This window comes from Kryptolebias marmoratus, linkage group LG7 (assembly GCF_001649575.2).
Source record: "Kryptolebias marmoratus isolate JLee-2015 linkage group LG7, ASM164957v2, whole genome shotgun sequence".
NCBI lineage: Eukaryota > Metazoa > Chordata > Actinopteri > Cyprinodontiformes > Rivulidae > Kryptolebias > Kryptolebias marmoratus.
The window spans coordinates 9,105,136-9,115,274 of NC_051436.1; the positions used below are offsets into that span (position 1 = coordinate 9,105,136).

The 10,139-nt window shown below is 45.5% G+C and overlaps 1 protein-coding gene across 2 annotated transcripts in view; it reads left to right on the forward strand.

Moving 5' to 3' along the window:
* Positions 1-10,139, forward strand: part of LOC108234870 (phospholipid-transporting ATPase ABCA1) — a 215,816-nt gene that overhangs the window by 39,235 nt on the left and 166,442 nt on the right. For both annotated transcript variants that reach the window (XM_037976591.1, XM_017414453.3), the window contains 3 exons: positions 1,349-1,488; positions 2,366-2,482; positions 9,882-10,079. In XM_037976591.1, the coding sequence (XP_037832519.1) occupies positions 1,349-1,488; positions 2,366-2,482; positions 9,882-10,079 (455 nt within the window). The remainder of the gene's footprint in view (positions 1-1,348; positions 1,489-2,365; positions 2,483-9,881; positions 10,080-10,139) is intronic.

The following is a 10,139-nucleotide window of genomic DNA, read 5'->3' on the forward strand; positions in this document are numbered from 1 at the left end:
TGCCCTTTGAGTGTTAGTGGCGTCTTCAGACCGGAGCCCCGACAGGTGGCAGGAAGTATCGCGTGTCTCACAAACTAAAGAAATGAAATGGAATTCGACTTTTCGCATCTCCATATGAGAGTAATCCCCCATAGAAATTCACAGATACTCTTTAGAAATCAGCAGCGGGGTCAGATTGTGTCTTTGTGCCACACAGTTTGTTTACTTCCAGGTTACGATTGTTACATTATTGTGTCAGGATTTGGGGTTTTTGTTGTTTTTTCCTTTGTGATTTCTTATACATTTTGGGTTATTGTTTTCATGTTTCGCCTTTGTATCGTTTCTGCCTCTTGTGTTCTGTCATCATTCACTTCTCCTCTGTTTATCTCTCGTCTTCCTGCCACGCCCATCTGCACCTGTTGCTAGTTGTAATCACTCACCTGTGCCCACTTCCCCTAATCATCCTCTGCTTTAAAACCCGGTCGCTTTCTCCACTTCCCCCTTGGTTCATTGTTTATTGTCTCTGGTACTCCTCTCCTCTCCCTTCGCCTTCTTTTTGTTTATTCAAGAATAAATGTTCGTTTTTTTTCTTAAATGAGTCTACGCTCCGGGTTCGCCTTCTTGTCCACCGGCCCTGACACCGTGTGCTTGTTTGTCCATCTGTTAGCAAAGGATCTCCTGAACCACTACATGGAATTTAATGAAAACTCAGAACCTAATCATCGGATACACATCAACAGTTGACCAGCTTTTGGTGATTCAAGATGGCCGCCACAGTTATTCAACTTTAAAGAGGAAATGGAACAGAAAGGGCTATAACACATTCATTTTTATGCAGTAGGACAAAAATAAAAAGGGATAAAACATTTTTCCTACACGCCAACTTTTTGACCGTGTTCAGGATTTATACGCTGCATATCGTTAAAGATTGTTTGCTACTGTCAGCATTAAAAACAACAAACTACTGGTTATTAGGAAAGAAAACTGTTTCTGTTTTAAGTTGCTCAGACGTGTGGGTGACTGAAATTCTTAATTTCTACTTCAATAAGTCGTTTCCTCAACCCCCCCTCTCTGTGGACAGCTTGGCAAGTTATTTTTAATTAAGAAAATGTTTGAATAAATTATTACCATAAAAATGCGTCCGCTTTAGAAATCTACATAAAATTAAAAGCTCAAGAAGGCCGTGTATACACACACACACACACGCACACATATATTTATATATGCTTTCTTTTTATGTTGTAAGAGGGGAAAAAAAACATTACGATCCCGCCGCATTAAGTGCACACGCGGCAGAAACTAAGCTCAGATTTTTCTAAATGTTCCCGTGGCCCTGGGTTTGACTCCCCTTGGCTCCTCTGCTCTGCAGGTGATTTTTGTCAGGCTCTCGTCGACACCCTGGAGAGCACACCTGGCCTGCGCTACGTTTGGAGCACCTTCAGGCCGTTGCTGCGAGGGAAGGTGCTGTACGCACCTGACACACCTGCCGCTCGCCTGCTGGTGAAAGAAGTAAGTCGTGCGTTTGATGTGCTGCTCGTGCTTTTGTTGCTCTTGTTTGGAACGGATATTGGACTGTGCATGATGTCCATGTAGAGCTTCCATCTCGCCCTGCTTGTTCCACTTTCACCTCAAGCTCAGGTCCTCTACCAGAGGCCTGAGAGCTCAAGGGTTCTCTTCAGTGTCGTAGCTGCTCCTAGGACTGCGCTCCTCTGGACAGAGATCTCTGAGGTGGTTCCTGGGATCTGTTGGAGCCGATCTTCCAGTGTGGGGGTCACAGCACCGAGTGCTCGGATGACCACTGATACCACTGAGGCCTCGACTTTCCACAACTTCTCTGTTTCCTCTTTCAGCTCTTGGTGTTTCTTGAGCTTTTTGTACTCCTTCTTAATGCTACAGTCACTTTCGACTGCTACATCTATCACCACGATGTCCGGTTGGTCAGCCATCAGCTGTTTGTCAGTCTGGATCTGGAAGTGGAGTCTCCCACTTTGACTGTGGGGGGCTTCCGGTCCATCCTCAGTACAGATGTTCCTGTAAACAATATAAATCACAAATGAGGGTTTTATGGAAGGCTACTTCCAGTCTGCAGCTTGATCTGTGTCTGGAGAAATTTTTCCACTTCCATTACATAATGAGAGTGAGCCACCGCAAGCGGCCCGGCGTTCCACTCTTTACACCTGACACAGATTGTTTACAAGTCGGCGTTGAGGAGTAAAATAAGGCCCATTTACATTTGTCACCATTGGGGGAGGAGGAGGAGGTCGGGGGGTGGGAGGCAGCGGAGGTCCTTCCGGAGAGAGCGCAGATATGGAGCACTTTAATGTCTGTTGAGGCAGCGGTGGAGTTATTTTTACTCCTAAAGGTCGCCTCCGTGTTGCTGTTCCAGGCGAACGGCACGTTCACCTCCCTGGCCACGCTGAAGGAGCTCGCCGACTCGTGGGACGAACTCAGGCCGCGTGTCTGGGACTTCCTGCAGGACGGCAGTCAAGTCAACGCGCTCAGGGTAAGACTCGACAACCTGATCCAGGTCTCCGGTTTTCCTTTTTTATTTGTCGTGTGAATTCCGGATCAGCAATAAATAACACTATTGCTTTCCTGGGGGGAGGGACTTATGGTTTTTGGAACTTTTTTTTTTACTTTAAAACATTTTCTGCATAGAAATAGATCAAGATCTCTTCAGTTCCTTCCAAAAAACTCGACATTCTTTGAAATTTCCTTCAGAGCAATTTTTAGTTTTTAATTAAAAAGTTCTCCTAAGTTTAGCTTTTAGCTAGGCTTCATATACTTCTAGCTACCTTTTTGATCATTTTAGCTGTTGGACAGCTTTTTGCTACTTTTAGCTTCTAGCTAACTTTTAGCTTTTTCATCATTTTAGCTTTCAGCCAGCCTTTTGCTAGTTGTATTGTTTGGCTAGCTTTTTGACAATTTTAGCTGTCAGACAGCATTTTGCTGCTTTTAGCTTCTGGCTAGCCCTTTGCTTGTTTTAGCTTTTAGCTACTTCTTTTAAAAATGTTATCTTAAAGCCAGCCTTTTGGTAGTTTTAGCAAACTTTCTGACAATTTTAACCTTCAGCTTTCCTTCAGTTTTAGTGTTTAGCTAACCTTTTACTACTTTTAGCTTCTAGTTAGCCGTTTGATACTTTCACTTACCCTTTTGTTGCCTTTAAATCTTGTTTTGCTTATCTTAGATTTGACCTTTTCAGTATTTACACTTTATTTTTGAAGAAATCCAGGTACTCAGAGGAGATTAGTTTCCGATTTCTTGTTTTAAAAAGTGTTGGACAACTCCAAGCTTGTATTTGTTGTTTCAGCAGGACCACCTTAAAGTCTGAACGATGGAAAAAAAAACAAAAAACCCCGAAACATAAGGGTTCTTATGTGTATTTAGGACAGAACTCTTCCAGCTAAAACAAACTAATTAAAAAGTTTTGTTGTCTACATGTTGAGTTGGACGGTTTCTTAGCTCGGCACAGCGGCCTCGTGGCTCCTATAGGGGCTGATTCCTTCGGATCGGTCAAAAAAAAAACAAAAACAAATTGTCTTCGCTGTAAATTGTTCTTATTGGCGATTGTGGCTCAGCCTGTAGGAGACGATGTTACACCATCACCTAACAAAGCGTACAGTGGTCTCTCCCCTGGGAGAAAACCCCAGCTGCTGCCTGTAGCTCTGGTTTGAGTCCATGCGTGCGGCAGAGAGACCGAAATCTACTATTAGGCGCTAAAAGTGTAATTTATCGTCACAGATTCTGGGCTTTTCTTAACAGTCTACAATGTTTTGTTGCAATTTTATGGAATATGTATACACGCAGGAATGATACAACACGACAAACTCTTTGCAGACTGTAATTCCGTACAATTTAAGGGATCAAAAAAAAAAAGTTTATTGTTCAACCCAGCCATAGATGGTCCAGCAAGCAGCTTCCGACCAATCAGTGTTCGGCAGGCAGGTTCCAGGTGTGACGTTCTTCAGAAAACGATGGGGCGTCAGAAATTCACAAAGCATTTATGTTGAAATGAAAGCGAAAAAACCAAAAAACAACATTTTTTTTTCTTTCTTAATTAAGACATCTTCATCCTTCTTTCCCCGGCCGGCTTCCGCATGAATTTAATTCTACCTGCCCGTTCCGGCCCAGCGATCCGGGCTTCCGAGGCAGCAGACGAACGCATGATTCGTCTAATCGCCTGTCAAATATTTCTCCGGGAGTCTCTCGCTCCGTCTCCAGACGCGTACGCTGTGACAGCTTTCAGGATCGTCGAGGTAACGAAGCATCTGCTGTCGTGACCCCCCCCCCAACCAGAACTTTTAAACCTGTTTGTTCTTTTCAGGACGCTTTGTTTGTCACACAAAATACCTCAGACTTTGTTGCTGAATTACACCTTTAACAAGTTCCTACGGAGCTGATACAAAAAAAAAAAAAAAAATCAACTCTCACTACAAGATAAGAGGTCATCAATGAAATCTGCTCAACTGCAAGGATGGTTCTAGGCCAGTGGTGTCCAATCCTGGTCCTCGAGGGCCACCATCCTGCAGGTTTTATCCATTTCTCTGCTCCAACACACCTGATTTGAATCAATGGGTGATTAACAGGCTTCTGTAGAACAAGAAGATGTGATTTAAGCACTGAATCAGGTGTGTTGGAGCAGGGAAACAAGGAAAACATGCAGGATGGTGGCCCTCGAGGACCAGGATTGGACACCCCTACTATAGACTCTTGGTCACAAAGTTAAAATCAGGTTTGATTGGGTTTAAAATAAGTTTTGCAGAAGTCTAAATGCTGTAGTAGACACCAAACAGACATCTGGATTTAGCTAAGACTGCTAAGACAAACAAGTCGGTCCCATGTGAGAGAGAACATGAGCCTTTTTAAATACTTTTTGTGCCCTAATGAGCTACCTAAGACGTCCCGTCTGTTCGCTCGGTTGAACGTTTTTATTTCAGCGTCTGATCGGGCACCGACTCTTTAAGGCTCCTTTGTTTTAAGGTGGGCTAAAACTGTTTCCTGTATTAAATTGAGCACCATCTGTTAATCTTTTAATCCCTCACCAACCGAGCGGGATGACCCTAGAGGGGCGGTTAAGGGCCCACGGACCACCAGTTGACGACGACCGTGTCGGACTGAGCTTACTGCGACTTCAACGTCCATTTTTAACTTTCCCTTTCCGAGGCTGTGCGTAATCCAACGCAACACCTTCACTGCAGCACTGAAAAGTTTTAGTTCTGGTTCTTTTTTCTTGCTTTAAAAAGCAAGAAAAAAAAAGTACTTTTTGAATAAATAATACACAAAATGCAAAAATTGGGTTCTAAAACAAGCACCTATTTGCTCTTCGAAGTGCAAAAAAAGAGGAAGGGGAAAAAAAATGGTTACAAGGTAAAAAAAAAAAACTGGTATTTTTTTCTTTAAATAAAATATCAGCAGTGTTTCGATGAGCGTTCTCACGCTTCAGGTGGAAAATCTACATGCTGCGTACATCAATTTGTCGCACCTTCTGTTAGGAGCGGAGACTGGGGGGGGAGAAAAGTAATTATGGATAAGTGCTGGATAATTCTCGTCCTGGCAGAGAGGATTATCCGTGGAAAGGAAAAGGACGTGGACTCGCCGCTGTCACCGCCGCCGCCTGCTTCCTCTCCTCTCCCTCTCTCTGTTTGCCTCTCGTTGGATTTCCTTGACACTGACATTACTCCGGTGTCACTCCAAATGAGCTTATAGGCAGCTGCAGGGAGGCAGACATCGGGAGCTCCGTATAGCGAGGGTATTCATTACCCTAGCCCTAACCTTTACACAAATGGACCTGCAATCCTCCTTTGTCTTCATTTTCTCCCAGCCCGGCTCTCTGCCCACCTATTGCTGCGAAGCTATTGGCTTCAGAGCTCTGTCATCTTCAGAGGTCCTTCAAGGTTGCAGATGGGTTTTTTTGTTTTTTTTTTGGGCCTTTATTTATCGATGAACTTATTATCCTCATCGCCACGACTACGCCGACAGATGGAAGATTCCGGAGGGGGAGATCGTTTTGAGACCTGCTTTAAGTGACGCCTTCGTTTAGCGGTAATACCGTATGTTATCGTCGAGGCCGGTGGTAGCTATGGCAACGGGTTGCAGGATGTCTAAGAAAAAGCTCATTTGGGGCAAAACGGGAGTCTAACATGTCCTCAAAATCTCGATGGCTACGTAACCAGACACATACCCTGGAAGTTCTGGGTAAAGTACAGGGCTGGGACAAGTACTGTTACCAATACCGCGCCAGCAATATGGCCGATGAAACGCTTGACCTGTCGTGTCTGATTAGAAGAATTCTGGCGCTTGGGCGCGTTTTATGGATAACTCCTGGACGAGGCCTTTATCATGACCAGTGACCCAAAACTTAGCTAAAAAAGGAACATCAAGACCCAGCCGAGTTCTCGGCGACTTTCACCCAAATCGTTTTGAGACCTGCTTTAAGTGACGCCTTCGTTTAGCGATAATACCGTTTGTTATCGCCGAGGCCGGTGGTAGCTATGGCAACGGGTTGCAGGATGTCTAAGAAAAAGCTTGTTGGGACGAAACGGGAGTCTAATATGTCCTGAAAAGCTCGATGGCTAAACCAGGCCCGGCTCTAGTAGGCAGGGGTACGTAACCAGACACATACCCTGGAAGTTCTGGGTAAAGTACAGGGCTGGGACAAGTACTGTTACCAATACCACACCAGCAATTTGGCCGATGAAACGCTTGACCTGTCGTGTCTGATTAGAAGAATTCTGGCCCTTGGGTGCGTTTTATGGATAACTCCTGGACGAGGCCTTTATTTTTGGGTCCGATCTCATGACCGGTGTCCCTAAACTTAGCTAAAACGGAAACATCAAGACCCAGCCGAGTTCTCGGCGACTTCCACCCAAATCGTTTTGAGACCTGCTTTAAGTTCAGCGGTAATACCGTATGTTATCGCCGAGGCCGGTGGTAGCTATGGCAACGGGTTGCAGGATGTCTGGGGGAAAAAGCTTGTTTTGGGGCGAAACGGGAGTCTAATATGTCCTGAAAAGCTCGATGGGTAAACCAGGCCCGGCCCTTGTAGGCAGCAGGTACGTGTCCTGCAAGTACAGGGGTACGTAACCAGACACAGACCCTGGAAGTTCTGGGTAAAGTACCCGGTATGTACAGGCCTGGGACAAGTATTGTTACCAATACCACACCAGCAATTTGGCCGATGAAACGCTTGACCTGTCGTGTCTGATTAGAAGAATTTTGGCCCTTGAGCGCGTTTTATGGATAACTCCTGGACGAGGCCTTTATTCTGGGTCCAATCTCATGACCAGTGACCCGAAACTTAGCTAAAAAGGAAACATCAAGACCCAGCCGAGTTCTCAGCGACTTCCACCCAAACCGAGAGGTTCTCTTTCCACCACCCCCTCCAAATAAAAAAAAGAAAATGAACAAACACATTTGACTTTGTCTGCTGAAGACAGACTCATGACGAATAAGTTCATTTACCACATGACCGGCGGGGTTAAACTGGTGGATTTGCAGCTGTTTGCCTCGAACGCTACGGAACATTAAGCGGCGAACAACACACTTAAGACACAGGCAGCGGCGGCGGCGTGAAGAGCCGCTTTAACGGCCCCGCTCGGTTTGCCACCGCCGTTTGAAAACGACATGCTTTTTCTCGTGCTTCCGACAGGTCGCGTCCTTGAGGTGGCAGCCGTGAAAAGAAACGTACAGATTCCTTCCCCCCGAAAAGGTCACGCGGCAGCGAGATGACTTAATTTGACACGTTCTCCTCAGGTTAAGCACGGCGTCATCGGGAGCGGTGACACCGCAAAATGCCAGCGAGCACACTCGGCATGGGAAGAAATCCGAATGTCAGCTCGGCCGCTCGCGTTTGACGTGCGGCGCCCTTTTGCCGTCCGAAAGTCGGGGACCTCATCATCACCTCTGAGACGCGGCTACATCCAGGAATCCACGAAGGAATCCAAACTGAAGTTTGTTGTGTTGCCCGTTCGTGCTCAGGATATGCGTTGGGGAAGACTCTCAGCTACTGCCACACCAAATTCTAGCTCAACGCCTGTAAAATGGCCCGAGTTATCACCACATCTGCATTCGCTAAGCCTAATTAGCTGTACCCGCCATCTTGCGTTCGCTTGACCCCAAACATTAATCAGTTGCAGATGGACATCGTATCACGGCTTGTTGAGAGTTTCAACAAAATCTGTCGAGCGTTTGATGAGATATTTTGCTAACAGACAGATAAACAAACTCACTCACGGGGAATTAAACAATCGCCTGCCAAGATTAAGTTTAAAGCGTGAGCAATCTAGCTTACTGTATTTGTGGTTTTAGTTTTGTTTCGCTCCATTCTTGTCTACATATTACGAGTTTTGGTTTTGGTAGCGCACGTGTCAAACTCGAGGTCTGCGGGCCAGATCCGGCCCTCTGTAACATCTGGCCCTCCAGTCTGGGACAGATCGAGTCTCTGATTCTTATTTTGCTTAAAAAATTAGTGGTTTTCTCTTGACAGTGACTTAGAAGCCAACAATATATAGTTTTAATTTCTGTATGATCAGGTTTTTGTTGATGGCTTTTTAAAAAAAAATCTGTTTTAATGTTAAAAAATTCATTTAAAAGCTGAGTGAGGCGTAAGAAATGACAGCTAATGATGTACTTTTTGAAGTTTGAGCTATTTGTCTGTGTTCATTAAAGTTTGTTTGCTCTAAATTCTGTATAATCTGTAACTGGGAAAAAGGTCATTGATATTTCTATATGAATGATTTGACATAATACATCCAAAACCAATTAATTTATGTAATTTATAATGAATATTGATCGTGATTGGCCCTTGGCTAGGACCACATTTTTAATTTTGGCCCCCTTGTGTCACTGGGTTTGACACCCCATGTCAATGAAGACGTAGTTTTGTCAAACGTCCGATCCAAACAAGCGTTCGCGGGTTTGTCGCGCTTTGCAACGTACTCGAGCGCCTACGGATCGCACGGAGGGTCCGGGCGCCTCGCAGAGCTCCTTAAAGGGGGGCGGTTACGGAGCTTTTGAGGCTTGGTGCTGCGGCCAGTTCAAACGTAGGCGAGACCAAAGGGGATTGTTGTCGTCTTCAAGCAGCGGTCTCCAATCCTGGTCCTGGAGGGCCACCGTCCTCCATGTTTTCCTTGTTTCTCTGCTCCGACACACCTGATCTGAATCAATGGGTGATTAACAGGCTTCTGCAGAACATGAAGAGGTGATTTAACCTCTGAATCAGGTGTGTTGGAGCAGGGAAACAAGGAAAACATGCAGGATGGTGGCTCTCCAGGACAAGGATTGGACACCCCTGGTCTTAAAGCAGCGTCGGACTCAAATATGTCACGCAAACACAATTTTATAAACCTTTACACCGCTTAATTTACGTACAGTTGGATGGGTATAGCAGGGGTAGATACCATCAGCAACAGCTAGCTGTAGCACTTCCTGTCGGACTGTCATAATAATTCTGTTGAATTAACAACCTAATGTGAAACTGGCAGCGGTGTAAAGGTTTAGAAAATTTAATTTGCATGAAAAGTTGTTCGAAGTTGAAAATCACTCCACTTTGCTTTCATCCCGTTAGGACGAGCCGTTAGCTCGTCAATCTGGTCCGTTTCTCTAAGCTGAGGTTATTCGAAGAGCTGTCTTCAAGAGGCTGGATATTATGTCCTCGCCACAGAACCCCACTTTTAAAGCTCAGGACTTCCTTTACAGCTTTTTAATTGTTTCCACGGGAAAAAAAAACGACTCCCAGCTCCGCTGAGTAACAAAGCCATGAATAATTCACTGTATGTTCTTGAAACCCCTTTTTGGTTCTCATCAATATTCATATGCTTTTTTTTTTTTCCTCCGCACTCATTTTCAGACCTCTAACAAACGACAAATACCGATTCAAACCCGTTCCTCCCCTTTCTGTAAAGGCTTTGCTGGCGAACCCCGTCTTCGCCGAGGCCCTCGACCAGCGTCTGAGCGGCACCGGGTGGACGGCCGAGCTGCTGGGGAACTTCCTGTACAACGGGCCTCCCGAAGACCGCCCGGCCGGGATGCCGCCGTACGACTGGAGAGACGCCTACAACGCCACCACGGAGGCCTTGAAGCTCCTCTCCAAATTCCTCGGCGTATGTAACAATATATGTAAAAATTTGATGTTTGATTTTGGTGGTGTACGGGGGGGGGGG